This window comes from Chanodichthys erythropterus, chromosome 4 (genome assembly GCF_024489055.1).
Source record: "Chanodichthys erythropterus isolate Z2021 chromosome 4, ASM2448905v1, whole genome shotgun sequence".
Lineage (NCBI taxonomy): Eukaryota > Metazoa > Chordata > Actinopteri > Cypriniformes > Xenocyprididae > Chanodichthys > Chanodichthys erythropterus.
In genome coordinates, this window is record NC_090224.1 from 19,637,363 (window position 1) to 19,655,603 (window position 18,241).

The window sequence follows — 18,241 nt, forward strand, 5'->3', positions numbered from 1 at the left end:
ACGTAACAGTCGGTGTTATGTTGAGATTTGCCTGTTCTTCGGAGGTCTTTTAAACAAATGAGATTTACATAAGAAGGAGGAAACAATGGAGTTTGAGACTTGGTGTATGTCATTTCCATGTACTGAACTCTTGTTATTCAACTATGCTGAGGTAAATTCAGTTTTCAATTCGATGGCACCTTTAACCATATTTTGGGGACAAATCTGTACCCAGAAGTGAGCTAAACCGGACAAAAACTCCCAAAACCCTTGTTTAGGGACGTCTTCATAAGGCATAAAAATAAAGTAAATACAGTTTTGCTTAAAGTTTTCTCTTATGGTTAGGGTGTGGGTTAGGGCAGCATTTCCCAACCTGGAGGTCGTGACCCCCACTAGGGGTCGCTAAAGATTTATGAGGGGTCACCAAGCTCACTCTAGTTTGAGGGCTAGGGATGAGTCAGTTTGACAATAAGCCACAATACAATTTACGATGGTTAGCATTACATTTTAATCATCGCTAAAATCGTATTTGATTGCCAGGATCCGAGAAATACACAGTAAATACTGTCCAGTTGTAAGTGACAGTCTCACGTAGGTTTCGGTTTGTTCGGAAAAATGGCAGAAAGAAGTGAGAGGATTTCTGCTTTTACATAAGCGCCACCTACTGACAGAGAGTGGATTTATATTTTCATTCAGCTTGTCTGCGGTTTTTGTTTGTGAAACTCAGACCGCATTTTTATGCACTGTAGTACATTTAGCTAGTTAAAGGCACAATATGTACGATTTTGGGATTAAAATATCCAAAAACCACTAGAACAGCGTTATATATTTTGTTGACTTGTGTACTTACATTACCCTAAATGTTTCCAAGAATGTTTAAATCCAGAGAAATAAGCTATTTTTAACCAGGACTGTCCATGCGTCGCCTATCAGTAACGTCATACCCACGTTACCTTCGATTTCTGGTTTTATTTTGTAGAAACCTTGGAAACACCAAAGACGCTTTAATATATTAAATGTTTTTTTAGACAAGGGAACAACTATTTGGATACATTTATAGACAGAAAACTAATCATTGTTAAATAGCTCAGCACATTTAGTCTTATTGTTTAAATTTAGTTTTCTTGATTTTCAGCGACCTCTAGTGGCGAAAAACTACATATTGTGTCTTTAATGGAAAATAAACTTTTTTTTTAGGATTTTGAATGTTAAAATCGGGATCTCCTGGAAAAAAGGTTGGGAACCACTGGGTTAGAGTTAGGTTATAGTATTTATATACCTAGCCGCATATAAAAATACAAGTCTATACATTTTCTCATTTAGATAGCCAAGTAAATGTGTGCGTGTGTGTGTGCGTGTGTGTGTGTGTGTGCGTGTGTGTGTGTGTGTGTGTGTGTGTGTGTATGTGTGTGTGTGTGTGTGTGTGTGTGTGTGTGTGTGTGTGTGTGTGTGAGAAACTCACTCGGCCTGCACTTGTACTGCACACTGAGGTATTTGCTGACGGTCGGGCAGGGGTCCGTCCCAAACAAACGACTGTTGACAAGAACCTGACATCTCCGCCTGTCCTCACATTCATCCAACATCTTCTGCAGACAGACAGACAGACACAGAGACACAGACAGCTCTTTGAATGGCATGTTTTCATTCAGGTAAATACATTCCACACCTTTCGTTTTCCCCACAGAAGATTCCTTCTCTCTGGGCATAAAAAATTTTACTCCAGCGCACAGTGCTATACATGTGTGTGTTTATAGCAAGCGTGCAACTGTAAATCACGGGTGCGTGTGCTGTCACAGATGCGGCAGTTCAAACCAGCTACTGCCACGCTGTGTGTTGCAACACATTTAAATGCACAAAAGCAAAATACAGCCTCATTATGATGTAACACTGGACCACACACATAGAGTGAGTTCACAATCACAAATAAGATATGAAGAACTTTCCATCTATTAAAGTCAAAATGAAACAGTATTTGGCAAGGTTCTCTCAAAGTTATTAAAAAAAGTTATGGTCTTTAATAACGATAGCACAAACAAATGCATCATTCATGGAAAGTTTTTTCTGAAACTATTTTTAAAGGGCCACTTTTCACAAGATGTAATATAAGTCTCTGGTGTTCCCAAAATGTGTCTGTGAAGTTTCAGCTCAAAATCCCCCACAGATCATTTATTATAGCTTGTCAAATTTGCCCCTATTTGGGTGTGAGCAAAAACATGCCGTTTTTGTGTGTGTCCCTTTAAATGCAAATGAGCTGCTGAGTCGACACTGATGGAGAGACTCAGGAAGAAGTTACAACTTTTCGAATGAAACTGGACGTTTCTGAATGGTTAGTGGATAAATTTATGTAGTTGCTGTGGAGTTGATTCAACTCATTGACTAGCATGTGTCGTCATGTTCATCTTTTGTTCAAATCCAGCGTTGATCTGACCCTCATTTGTGAAGCAGTCCAGAATCAATGGAGAGTTATGTTCGTTGGTTCATCAAAAAAAAAAAAAAAACATAATAAAATAAAATATAATTATTACATGATAAACTTAAAAAACATACAAAAGTTATCGTACTAATATTACCAAAATTAAAAAAAAATTAAAATTAAAGCTAATAATAAATTATAAAATATTATAAAAATAAATATGAATGAATACTATAATAGTATATAAATAATACTAATATAACACTGTCTGGAATTGAATGGATCGTTTTATTTAATCATTCTTATTTCATTGTGTATTACCTGCAAAGATGTTGACACATGACAGGAAGTGATGTCATTCACTGAGTGTGTTCCAGCACTGCTATAAGTGGATGGGCACTGAAGTGAGTGGGTGGGGTCTTGTCCGCCGTAGAAAGCCGATTGGACGGTGATGGAGGTTCTGGGCGGGCAGCGGACAGTCAGGAATTCTCCGTCACACGCCTGTTCGGTGTAATTCCTCAGCACACGGGACAGATAACCTTCCACAGAAAGACAACACAGCTGTTATTATCGTTCACTGTAAACTATCATCTCCTCACATATCTCATTTTCAAATTCTGAAAAAAATAAACATGAGAGTGATTTCCGTCAATGCTAGAGTGTTGCTAAGGTGTTCCTGACTCACTCAATAAATTATAAATTAACCACTATTAAAGAAGTGCTTTACTTCCTGTTTAAGTAGGTTCAACAAAGAAAGTGTTTTATCCTAACAGTCCAGCTTCACAACGGAAAGAAGCGATTAACACAAACGCTTCCGTGCTGAGTGAGTGATGTCAACTCTGTTCATCAAAGGAATAATGGAGACACGGACACACAAAGCACTAAACATTACCTCAATATACACAACCAGCCTAGACCTGTAGGGATCAGACCACCAAAGGCTCAGTATACACACACACACACACACACACACACACACACACACACACACACACACACACACACACACACACACACACACACACACACACACACACACACACACTTATGGGGACTTTCCATAGACATAATGATTTTTATACTGCACAAACTATATATTCTATGCCCTAACCATAAACGTACTCACAGAAAACTATCTGCATTTTTAAATAAAAAAAATCTCCCTACAAGGGCAAGGATTTCAGATATTGCCAATGTGGGGACATTTTGTCCCAATAATGTAGTCGTAGGGTTTACCAGGACCACACACATCCTCCTTCATCCTCTATGAGAGCAAAGAAAACAGCTCTATTTTTCTTCACGGTCACCGCAGTTAAACACAGTTACAGTAATAAGACCACAGAAATCAGGGGGCGGGGCTTATGACATGAGTAAACAATCCCTCATGATGTTTAATCAAAATAAAGATTATTTATTTTGCAGTGCTCTGTTTTCCTCCCTCTTGCAGCATCTCTTCTCTTCTTTGATGTTGCGTTTACTGGCACGAGGGCGGGGCCACCTGTCAATCACATAAGATGGACCAATAGCAATCTAATAATCCAATCAGTTTCTGATGGACAAAATCAAGTCCCGCCCAACATTTGTTCTTGTTTGAGAAGCTGTTTCACTCGGATATACGTCACAATAGGTACAAAAATTCCATTTCATGCCAACTTTAAGATGAAAAAGTGTTTTAAAAGGTGTACGTTTTTTTTGGGAACAGACAAATTTTTTTTTTTTTTTAAATCTGACGTTAATGACAACATTCACATCAAATAATAATATACTATTTATAATACACGGAGAGAGCTTTTCTTTAGGATTCCTTTTCCCAATGGGAGTTTCCTGCTTACTGCACGCCTTTTTATTATAATTTATAATAAACTAATAGCAATCAATTATACATGTAAAAGAAATGCAAAACAGAGTCATGGTCACCATGATTTAATGTGCTGTAATCGGCCTCAGATAAATAACAAAGATACTCAAATGCATTCATAATGATGTGCTCTAGATGAAAGAATAATGAAATAATAATGTAATACAGAAGGCCTGTTCTCCCGCTCATGAAAGGAATGCTGTACAATCCACTCGGGATTCCTTGGAGTGCTTTAGGCTTTCCGAACACAACCCCTCCTGCTATTGTTCTCGGAAAGAAGCCAACATTCCAGCCGCTGATTGACAGCTCCTTTCACCAATCACGGCTCAAATGACAGACAACACCTGCGTGGGATCTCCAATCAGAGAACGGCCTCTAGGCCACCGATCACACAAATATGAAGCGCTTTAAAGCAGCTCAGGTGGAGGTTTACCTGAACACAACATACAATAAACAGAAGACAAGAACAAAACCAGGTCAAAACAGACAGAAAGAGCCGATGCTGCAGGAAAGAGAGCACTTTACAATAGAGTGTAACAGTCAGGTTCAGGAAGGAAAAACTCCATTCATTTTTTCCATAAGGAGATTGATTTTGAATGGTAACTTATAAACGTTTTAAGACAGACCTACTGTGAGCTGCGAGGTTGTTAATTGATAGTATTTGCTTCTGTTGAAGCCATCAGTCCATGTTATTTCAGCTTAGTTTTCAAATAAGTGTATTTAACAATGGAATTCATGGTGAAAAACTACATTACCCATGATGCTGTAACAATCGTGACATTAAACAGTTGGTGTTTTTGTCACATTGTTTTAACCGCTTGAGGTACTACTAATGTTAGCATCCTCTCAGCCTCGACGGCAAACATAAATGGCTTAAATGTTTGTAAATATATATGCATATTTTGCAATAAACTTTAAATATATTGTTTGTATATACACTACCGTTCAAAAGTTTTGGATCGGTAAGATTTTTAATATTTTTAAAACAAGTTTCGTCTGCTCACCAAGATTGCATTTATTTAATTAAAAATACAGTAAAAACAGTAATATTGTGAAATATTATTACAATTTTAAATAACTGTTTTCTATTGGAATATAATATAAAATGTAATTTATTTCTGTGTTGGAAAAGCTGAATTTTCAGCATCATTACTCCAGTCTTCAGTGTCACATGATCCTTCAGAAATCATTTTAATATGATGATTTGCTGCTCAAGAAACATTTATTATTATTATCAATGTTGAAAACAGTTTTTTTTCAGGATTCCTTGATGAATAGAAAGTTCAAAAGAACAGCATTTATCTGAAATACAAAGCTTTTGTAACATTTTATACTACTGTTCAAAAGTTTGGGGTCAGTAAGAATTTTTATTTTTATTTTTTGAGAAGAATTTAAAGAAATTAATATTTTTTTCAGCAAGGATGCATTAAATCGATCAAAAGTGACAGTAAAGACATTTAAAATGTAACAAAAGATTATATTTCAAATAAATGCTGCTCTTTTGAACTTTCTATTCATCAAAGATGAGATATTTATAATACACAAATATTTTGTACATCTGTACACATTAAATGTTTCTTGAGCAGCAAATCATCATATTAGAATGATTTCTGAAGGATCATGTGACACTGAAGACTGGAGTAATGATGCTGAAAATTCAGCTTTGCATCACAAGAATAAATTACATTTTCAAATATTTTCAAATAGAAAACAGTTATTTTAAATTGTAATAATATTTCACAATATTACTGATTTTACTGTATTTTTAATTAAATAAATGCAGCCTTGGTGAGCAGACGAAACTTCTTTTAAAGACATAAAAAATCTTACCGATCCCAAACTTTTAAACGGTAGTGTATATATAGATGTAGGTCAAGTTGAGTGCATTGCATTGTGGATTATAATGTTTTACACTGAAATTTTGTATACATATGAAATACCAAAAACATAATATAAAATGTATATTAGTACTAGGGACGGCTAGGGACGAACACAGACCAAAGAGGACGAAGTGGAAAAAAGGGAAGTGACATGTCATGTGCTCAGTCATGTGATGTGAGAGGGCAAAAGGGGGTAATTTACTGCCCTCCTAGTGCCCTAAAACACAGACACTGGATGAGAGACGGTCAATTAGACACAGAGAGAGAGAAAACAGGCCGTGGTGCTGGAGTTTCCTTCAGTTTAAATGATGCTGTGCTGTGATTGGTTGAAGTGATGACGAGTGAATTCCACATGTCTGCAGAGTAATGTGAAGAAAAATACAATAAACATACTGACACATGCACACACCCACACACACACACACACACACACAGAATCCAGCAGTTGGCTTGTTTGGCATTTCAGTGTTATTTTGTGAAAGGTGAACTGTCTGTATGTGTGTGTGTGTGTGTGTGTGTGTGTGTGTGTGTGTGTGTGTGTGTGTGTGTGTGTGTCTTGCATACCTCTCTGAACATTTGACATTCACCAGGAGTGGAAGCTACAATCTGAAAACCTTCATCACCATCCACACAAACAGACACTTCACAAAGAGCAAGAACAACGCAACAGGGTCAGTCTTCAAATGTAGTGACACCTTGAGCAAAAAATGGATCTGTTTTCTTTTAAGAGAAGAATTTATTGATCTTAAAGGATCAGTTCACTTTAAAATGAAAATTACCTCCTCATTTACTCTCAAGCCATCCTAGGTGTATATGATTTTCTTCTTTCAGACGAACACAATCAGTGATTTATTAAAGGTGTCATCGAACGTTTTTTTTTACAAGATATAATATAAGTCAAAGGTGTCCCCTGAATGTGTCTGTGAAGTTTCAGCTCAAAATACCCCATAGATTTTTTTAAATTAAGGATGCATTAAATCGATCAAAAGTGACAGTAAAGACATTTAAAATGTAACAAAAGATTATATTTCAAATAAATGCTGCTCTTTTGAACTTTCTATTCATCAAAGATGAAATATTTATAATACACAAATATTTTGTACATCTGTACACATTAAATGTTTCTTGAGCAGCAAATCATCATATTAGAATGATTTCTGAAGGATCATGTGACACTGAAGACTGGAGTAATGATGCTGAAAATTCAGCTTTGCATCACAAGAATAAATTACATTTTCAAATATTTTCAAATAGAAAACAGTTATTTTAAATTGTAATAATATTTCACAATATTACTGATTTTACTGTATTTTTAATTAAATAAATGCAGCCTTGGTGAGCAGACGAAACTTCTTTTAAAGACATAAAAAATCTTACCGATCCCAAACTTTTAAACGGTAGTGTATATATAGATGTAGGTCAAGTTGAGTGCATTGCATTGTGGATTTATTTTGTAACAAAAGATTATATTTCAAATAAATGCTGCTCTTTTGAACTTTCTATTCATCAAAGATGAAATATTTATAATACCCATAGATTTTTTTAAATTAAGGATGCATTAAATCGATCAAAAGTGACAGTAAAGACATTTAAAATGTAACAAAAGATTATATTTCAAATAAATGCTGCTCTTTTGAACTTTCTATTCATCAAAGATGAAATATTTATAATACACAAATATGTAACTCTCAAGCCATCCTAGGTGTATATGATTTTCTTCTTTCAGACGAACACAATCAGTGATTTATTAAAGGTGTCATCGAACGTTTTTTTTTACAAGATATAATAAAAGTCAAAGGTGTCCCCTGAATGTGTCTGTGAAGTTTCAGCTCAAAATACCCCATAGATTTTTTTAAATTAATTTTTTTAACTGCCTATTTTGTGGCATAGTTAAATATGCGCCGATTCAGGGATGCGGCCCCTTTAATTCTCATGCTCACTGCCCCCTCCCGAGCTCTCGACTCTATCATTGCATAAACAAAGTTCACACAGCTAATATAACCCTCAAATGGATCTTTACAAAGTGTTCGTCATGCATACTGTCTGCATGCATGCGTCGGATCATGTGAGTATTGTATTTATTTGGATGTTTACATTTGATTCTGAATGAGTTTGAGGTTTTGCTCAATGGCTAAAGCTAACATTACACACTGTTGGAGAGATTTATAAAGAATGAAGTTGTGTTTAAAAATGAAAATAGCGACGGCTCTTGTCTCCGTGAATACAGTAAGAAACACCACAAATTTAACCACATTTAACAGTACATTAGCAACATGCTAACGAAACATTTAGAAAGACAATTTACAAATATCACTAAAAATATCATGATATCATGGATCATGTCAGTTATTGTCGCTCCATCTGCCATTTTTCACTATTGTTCTTGCTTGCTTACCTAGTCTGATGATTCAGCTGTGCACAGATCCAGACGTTAATACTGGCTGCCCTTGTGTAATGCCTTGAACATGAGCTGGCATATGCAAATATTGGGGGCGTACATATTAATGATCCCGACTGTTACGTAACAGTCGGTGTTATGTTGAGATTCGCCTGTTTTCCGGAGGTCTTTTAAACAAATGAGATTTACATAAGAAGGAGGAAATAATGGAGTTTGAGACTCACTGTATGTCATTTCCATGTACTGAACTCTTGTTATTCAACTATGCTGAGGTAAATTCAATTTTTAATTCTAGGGCACCTTTAATAATCACCTTGATGCTCCTAAGCTTTATAATGGCAGTGAACGGGACCAACGAGTATGAAGCTGAAGAAAGTGCCTCCATCAATCATAAACAAAAAAAGGGGGTTAATAAAGGCCTTCTGAAGCGAAGCAATGCGTGTGTGTAAGAAAAATATATATTTTTATCACGTTATAAAGTAAAATAACTAGTTTCCGCCAGACCGCCTTCCATATTCAACTTAAGGAAAAGTCGTAAGTAGAATCCGGAAGGTGTAGGACATAGTGTAAGCATTTTGAACAGCAAGAGGTGCTACACGTTCTTCGTAAGTTGAATATGGAAGGTGGTCTGGCGGAAGCTTGATGATTGACTTTATAACTTGTTAAATGTGAATATTTTTCTTACACAAACACATCGCTTCACTTCAGAAGGCCTTTATTAGCCCCCCGGAGCCATGTGGAGTTTGTTTATGATGGATGGATTCTTTCCATTTACTGCCATTATAAAGCTTTGGAGCATCAGGGTACACCTACACCTAGGACAGTTTGAAGGTGAGTAAAGCTTGGGGTAATTTTAATTTGAAAGTGAACTAATACTTTAAGCAGATAATAAAGGAATGATGATCGAATGCGGCATAACAGGATGGAATGAGCAGGATATGATTATATTTATTGTATATATGACACATTTTCATTAAAATGGCATTAAAAAGCCTTAAACAAATATAAAAAAAATATATTTTTTTTTGTAAATATACATCTAAACATAAAACATAAGCCTTAAAATTCTGATCATGTTTAATTGATCAATGAAATCAATGAAAATATGCTGACTGTTAATATTTTAACATTTTTGTAGGATTGTTTGATGAATACAAAGTTCAAAAGAACAGCATTTATTTGGAACAGATGTATTTCGTAACATTATGTCTTTACTGTCATTTTTGACCACTTTAATGCATCCATACTAAATAAAACTATTAATTTCTTTCAAAAAAAATCTTTAACAGTAGTGTATATATAAAAAACAGTATGCATTTATATATTTATTTCTAAAAAATGAGTTTGCAAAACACTATGCAGTATGTAATGAATGTTTCAAACAGTACTAGTACTATTGTGCCCTTTTCTGCGCTGCATGTTTAATTCTGTCCATCACCTCAAAAATAAATGATTATTTTCCATTTTTAATTCAGTTGTAAGTAAAAATGTCTTTTAATGTCATTTAATCAAATAATGAGTGAAGAAAGAGGTGGTTGAATTAACACATGCATATACAGTAATGTGACAAGAGCTGAACTGGTGCAACTAATCGCCTTTAGTCCTCAGACTTTAGCGTGACTCACTGGAGCAGCACTAAAGCGGCTCTACTGCTGCGGGGGATATTTTTGGAAAATTATAGAGTGGAGTTTAACATGAGAGAGCAGATATTGAGGAGGAATTCCCTCAAAACCGGAACGCAGCTGTTAGGAGAACATCTCCAGCCAACAGGAACCACACACACACCCTAAACCACACGCTGAACGCTCAAGGGCAAAATACTGGTTAAATAAATGGACAGTGGTCACATCAAAGCTCATAATAAGTAGATGATTTATTCTAAACACTGTCATTAACCTCGGGGTGACCTGACGTGACCTCTGATGCTCAACCTCAGAGAACAGGAAACACACAACACTGAGCGTGTGTGTGTGTGTGTGTGTGTGTGTGTGTGTGAGAGAGAGCAGAGAGAGTGTCAACATGGCACTACAATAGAGATTAGAGGCTGCTAATGAATTACACACACACGGATCAGCTGAAGGGGCTTAAACCTCAGCATTTTCAAGGAATAGTTCACCCAAAAATCATTTTAAAATCCTGTCGTTATTTATTCGCCCTCATATTATAAAACCGTATGCTGTTATTTTTTTTCCTGCTGAACACAATATGAGAAATTATGAAGGACCTTCATGCAGACTTTGTATTTTTGTACATTTGTGTTTACATAAAACATTCTCTAAATGTCTCATCGGACTCCTCTAATTCACTTGATTTGATTTTCAGTTGCATAACAAACAGCAGAAAGTCCAAAAACAGGTTGTTCCTGTAGTAGTTCTAGCAGCACACATGAGCATTTTAACTTGTGATGCCATAACTATGATGATTTTTGAACAAGCTATTTTTGTCATTTAATTGTCTGGTTGGACTGGAGAGAAATATATGTAAGTGTGAATTGAAAAATGTGTCTCCATATGCAGAAGAAAGTTAATATCGTAAACTGTTAACCCAATAAATCCTGGTGTATCATAATTGCTGCACAAATTTCTAAATTATCCACATGATCAAAACTTTTGCTCTCACACACAATCTACTACATGCCTGCTGTCGTCTGATATTTTATACTTTTTAGCAAATAAAAATGGCCTTTTAGTATAATTGTATAAAACATCCCCCTTCAGGTCTTTTTTTGCTGTGAATGTTTACTGATTTTTATAAAGTGAATGTAAGAAAAAATTCCAAAAATCATTAGGATATTAAGTAAAGATCATGTTCCATGAAGATATTTTGTAAATTTCCTACTGTAAATATATCAAAAATGTATTTTTGTGAGTGGATATGCATTGCTAAGGACTTCATTTGGCCAACTTTAAAGGCCATTTTCTCAATATTTAGATTTTTTTGCACCCTCAGATTCCTGATGTTCAAATATTGTCCTATCCTAACAAACCTTACATCAATGGAAAGCTTATTTATTAAGCTTTCAGATGATATATAAATCTCTATTTCAAGAAAATTGACCCTTATGACCCTTTTGTGGTCCAGGGTCACAAATATGATCCATATGAGGAAGATTTATTTGTTCATCTCTCAATCATCATTGCATTGCATTATATGTGATCATAAAACCAAGCATTTAAATATCATCTTACTAATATTATTGGCAGATATAGAGTGACGACTGATATTTACATGATTTTATGTAAGTATCTGCCGTAATGTTATAAAGATCTTATTTACATTACAAGCATTAGAGTGTCATTTCTTTTAATCTTTCCCATCTGAAAGCTGAATAAATAAGCTTTCCATTGATGTATGGATTGTTAGGACAGGACAATATTTGAAAATCTGGAATCTGAGGGTGCAAAAAAATCTAAATATTGAGAAAATCGCCTTTAAAGTTGTCCAAATGAAGTCTTAAGCAATGCATATCCACTCACAAAAATACATTTTTGATATATTTACAATAGGAAATTAACAAAATATCTTCATGGAACATGATCTTTACTTAATATCCTAATGATTTTTGGAATAAAAGAAAAATTTATAATTTTCACCCATACAATGTATTGTTGGCTATTGCTACAAATATACCCATGTGACTTATGACTGGTTTTGTGGTCCAGGGTCAAAAATATCAGCACCTAAATTGAATATTTTTGCTCAGTTTGGGCCTCTGAATAAGATTGAGATGTTTTCTCCTCCATATTCTCACTAAATTGTATCATATGAGCCATAAAAGCCTGCCCTGATGTATCAAATATGATACTCAACAAAAAACATATGATAAAAATATTTTGTCTAAGCGTTCAATAAACTGTTCCATTTTTTGAGTATTATTTTATATGTCAGGTTTTAACAGGGTTAATATGATGAAAAACTATCTATTTTTATGAATTAAAACACATAAAAAGAGAGTTCGCAAAATACAAAATAAAAAACCTAGACTGCAACAATAAATGTGACTAGAATACAAAAAGGAAATTAAATAGAATTTAAGAAAATGAAAATGTAAAACAAACAATCATATTTAAATGTTTATATGAGCTGTTTAGGTGCAGGAGAATCTGAATACACCACATCATAAACCAGCATGTAGAAAAGTGGTTGCAGCAAACAAACTCTAAATGCAATAAAGTGAGGAAAAAAGTTTTTATGGCTACTTTTTTTCTAGAGAGTGAGCGAGAGCGTTTTAACGGATCAGGACGTGATCAACAAAACAAAAGCTCCTTGTTCTCATCTGCTCCTCCACCTCTGCTGTGAAGGAGACCTTCTCTCTTCTCTCTCTCTACTTTAGTTTTCTCCCACTGCACGTGTATGCATCCATATCATTTATCTTTACCTTTGTTAACCCTTAAATGCATGACTGTTTCGCCAATCATTCTTACATATTCGGGTCTTTATCGACCCGGATCTATATCTAACACGGAAGGATATCACTGTCGTGATAATATAAAACTCCTCTGATATTAGAGTAACAATTACAGAAGAATAAAATAAATCATATTTTGTTACCTTTTGGAGCTTGAAAGGGTTCAGTTTGAGCAAATGTTTTATGCCATCATTACTGTCCTCGTCAGAGCTCATTTCCCAGTAAATTCAGCAAATAATAGGCTAGTTTAATGTTTGAGGTCACGAATATGAGCCCATTCTCAAACATCTCAAACATATTCTCAGAACTATATATTTTTCAACATCTTCAAAATCAATATTTCGATCACTAACAGCTTCACCAGATCCATCCAGTGACAGTTACAGTCATATTTGACTGCGTTCAGTACTTGCTCTGCAGTAAATCGCTGAGCCATTTCACGTTTTTCTTATTATTTCGTTTTCTGTCTGAAAGAGTCATCACTTCAGCATTGTGTATCAGACATTGCCACCTTATGGAATAAAGTTGAATTGCACTTATTCCATCATCTAAGATTCAATTATTGTTGTGCAGAAAAAAATATAGGTACACTGATACACACCTTGGGTCATTAGCGACCCTATACAATTTTTACAAAAAATGAATAAAAAAATAGGCATTCTTTTATAATTATGATTTTTTTTTTTCATGTTATATTCTTTATAATGAATCTATTGAGGAATACCAAGAAGGTTGAAGTCTAACTTTAAAAAATGAATGAGGAGGAGGGTAGTGAATGACGTCCCGGGTCACTAAAGACCCGAGGTATGCATTTAAGGGTTAAAAATATGTGAGTTGTAACACCTGATAGAGTTGTCCATAAACATTGCCACTCAGTGCCGCTGCTACAATATAACATCATGTACAATAATATAATACACAAACATGTATATAATCAGAGTACACTGCAACTTTTAACCAGATACCAAATGTGTGTATTCTCCTAGAACGCAATGAGATCAAATAGAGAGCACATGAACATCTCTCTTCTAAAGTTTCAGAAGAGATCTCAAAAGTGTCTGAAACTGTGCTCAGATTTGCCAAGATACCAACGTCTGCGATCAAATCAAAAGTCTCGATATGAACTCAGATATTGCTATTTCAATTTCTAATTCTTCCCAAATTAACTGGTCCACATTCACTGTATAGGGATAAACTCTACACCTCAACAAGTGTGTTATAGGTTTCCATTTTAATTTCTCCTCAGGGCTTTGATGTGCTGACACACACACACACACACACACACACACACACACACACACACACACACACACACACACACACACACACACACACACACACACACACACACACACACACACACACACACACACACACACACATCACAGCACACAGACAGCATTCTGCCATAGACATAACAACCCAACCACAGGATCTGCTCAAACACAACTCGCCTGACACTGTGTGTGTGTGTGTGTGTGTGTGTGTGTGTGTGTGTGTGTGTGTGTGTGAGAGATAACACACAGAGGTGTTTTGATAAGCACTTCTGCAAAACATACGGTATGTGATGTGTCTGCTCAAGACAATGATCAATACTAGATTCACATTTTTTTTACATTTCTGAAGAAAATGTGAGCAGTGGGTGTTCTGGGTGGTTTGTAGGCGATTGGTTACTGGTCAGAAGAGTAGAAATGCCTCGGGTCCCTCCTTCAATGAAAGTCTGAGGAATTTTTCCCCTGTCTTACAACACATCTCTCCTTATCAAAACACAATCTGAAGAATCGTTCATGCGCAGGATTATTAAGGCTTTGGGGTTTGTTCCAACTCCAAAGGGATAAATCAAACGTTATATATGAACAATGATAATCACAACACTTGATTTAGCAAACACCACTAACTAACAGACCAGCAAAGAAAGATATGTGTGTATGTGTGTGTGTGCGCACGTTTTTGTGACATATCAGGACTCAAATGTGTATAATGACATGGGTATGACATAAGTTTTACAAGGAGAGGGTGACTTATGAGGACATTCAGCATGTCCCACTTTTCAAAAGGCTTATAAATCATACAGAATGAGTTTATGTGAGAAAGTAAAAGTGTGCACAGTTTCCTGTGATGGTTAGGTTTAGGGGTAGGGGTAGTGTAGGGGGATAGAAAATACAGTTTGTACAGTATAAAAACCATTACGACAATGGAATGTCCCCACAATTCACAAAAACGAACGTGTGTGTGTGTGTGTGTGTGTGTGTGTGTGTGTGTGTGTGTGTGTGTGTGTGAGAGAGAGGCCTGGACTGGAAAAGGGTCTTGGAGTTTGGGGAAGGGGGTCTTTTCTACAAACAGAAGGCACTGGTTTCAAGTTCCACCTCCGGAACAAAGTCCCTCAGAGAAAACACACACACACACACACACACACACACACACACACACACACACACACACACACACACACACACACACACACACACACACACACACACACACACACACACACACACACACACACACACACACACACACACACACACACACCTCTAACCTCTTGGCTTTCTGGAGTATAAAGGTTATTAGAGTGACTCTCACCTCAGCTAAACTCTCTGATTTCAAGCATTTACTCTCTTCCGACAGGGAGATTTTTCCTTCTTGGCAGAAACGGGATGCAAAGAGATGGAGTGCGATTAGACTCGAAATGTGATCAGAGTTGTGAGCGTTTGGTAACAGACAAATTTATAAGGAAAAACACGTCCTGCAATAGATAAAGTCATTGCTTTTGCCAGAATATATATTTCTGGAATCAAAATTACTTTCTTAATATATAACATTTTAATAACATATAATAGACTTCAAAATTTGGGATCATTCAGATTTTTATATTGATAGAAAATAATACTTTCATTCATCCAGGATGCATTAAATTGATCAAAAGTGACAGAAAAGATAATAATGTTAAAGAAGGTTTATATTTCAAATAAATGCTGTTCTTTTGAACTGTCAATTCATCAAAGAATCCTGAAAAAAATGTATCACAGTTTCTACAAAAATATGAAGCAGCATAAATTACATTTTACAATATATTCAAATAGAAAACAATTATTTTAAATGGCAATAATATTTCACAATATTATTGTTTTACTGTATTTTTGATCAAATAAATGCAGCCTTGGTGAACAAAAGAGATTTCTTTCAAGAACAAATTAAAAATCTTACCGACCCCAAACTGTAGTGTTTATATGGTTAGTAATATAATCAAAGCCACACAGATGGGGAACAAACACATTAACCAATAATATCATAGCCAATCAAATCCCTACATCATTTCCTGCTCAATGTTAAATTTCACTTAAAAATATGCTCTTCATCTTCATCTCATTTTAAACACCTTTATCAAAGATGCTGCTCAAGTTACTTAGTGCACCTTTAAATGTCATTTCATATGGACTTTAAGACTGAAGCACATGAATGACAGTACGACAGTCTTAATGGTGTATTGGAATCCATCAAACAGTTTGACCTCAGTTGACCTGCTGACCCTTTAACAGCCGCACATCCCATTCAGCACCTCAATAAGCCCCGCCCACAGCTTTATGCCTACTTTCACTGTGTAGTGAACACACACACAATGAATGAGTGTGTGTGTGAAGCTAATTAAGCAAGATGAAACAGCACACACACACAAAGGCATGAGGTTCCTGTAGGACAGATGTACAGGCCTGTTGCCCGGCAACAGATGCTCCGTCTCCATCAACAACTTCTGTCACCCTCTTCAAGCACCTGTCAATCAAACGGACATTCCAGAGTGTGTGAGAGTCTTTCAGAGGAAGAGTCACAGGATCGGTCCTGTGTGACCCAACAGAACAACAATCCCATGTATTTTCTTTGACAGGACAGCTCGAATGATGCTGCTCAAGAGAATCCCACAAAAACAAGCCCTGGTCCTATTTCAAAACTAGGGAAAAAATGGGAAATTATATTTTGCTTTAATAAATGAAGATAAATTGACAGTTTGTTGCACTGTGATTATTCAATTCTCATTACTCTAATTCTCATTATTAATGAAAACCATTTTATTTACATTTTTTTTATTTAAATAGGTAGAAATTAAAGGAACAGTAAAAGTACAAATACTACGATGAAATAAATATTTTACAATTTAATAATGTTTAATAATGTATATATATATATATATATATATATATATATATATATATATACTGTATATATATATATATATATATATATAATGTATATATATATATATATACACATACATACACATACATATATATATATATTTATATATATATATATATATATATATATATACACACATAAACATTTTTATATATATGTAAATATATATAAATGTATATATTTTATATATATATATATATATATATATATATATAAAAATGTGTGTATATATATATATATATATATATATATATATATATATATATATATATATATATATATATATATACACCCATACATATATATTTATATATATGTAAATATATATAAATGTATATATATTTACATACACATATTTTTATATATATATATATATGTAAATATATATAAATATATATATATATGTAAATATATATATATATATATATATATATATATATATATATATATATATATATATATATATATATATATATATATATATATATATATATATATATATAAAACCAGGCATCACAGCTGGCAAAGGGGCATATCTGACTTTGACATGTATTTATTGCCATTATTATGCAATCAAAATTAAAATTATTATTATTGGTGGTCTTCATGATAATGTCAAGTTACTTCAATGTATTTGCACCAAAAAATGATAAGGATTTATGCTGATATCGTCCAAAACCACACTTTGCCAAGGGTGTTTCCAAACTTTTAGAGGGCAGTGTATATATATATATATATATATATATATATATATATATATATATATATATATATATATATATATATATATATATATATCTTTTTGTGAGATTAACCCATTAAGACTCTATAAAGCAGCTTTGAAGCAGTTTGTATTGTGTAAAGCACTGTACAAATAAACCTGACTGTCAATGAAAGTTCAATTGTGGTACTCATGATGTTTATTTTTCGTCTAAAGCAAAGCTGTGCACATTTGAGTAAATTAAGGAGAGAAATGCAAACAAAATTCTATTAAAAACAAGCAGGGAACACCATCACACACTGGGATCTGCCTTCACTCACCACATCACAGCTGTTTCTGAACAATTCATATCTATGTCCTTCATTTCTTCACAAGCTAAACACACAACATTCA

General features: G+C 34.5%; 1 protein-coding gene across 1 annotated transcript in view; it reads right to left on the minus strand.

Moving 5' to 3' along the window:
* Positions 1 to 18,241, minus strand: part of LOC137019209 (protein eva-1 homolog A) — a 61,779-nt gene that overhangs the window by 42,727 nt on the left and 811 nt on the right. The window contains exons 2-3 of the mRNA XM_067384420.1: positions 2,714 to 2,931; positions 1,442 to 1,565 (exon numbers count right to left, since the gene is read on the minus strand). Coding sequence (XP_067240521.1) covers positions 1,442 to 1,565; positions 2,714 to 2,931 — 342 coding nt within the window. The remainder of the gene's footprint in view (positions 1 to 1,441; positions 1,566 to 2,713; positions 2,932 to 18,241) is intronic.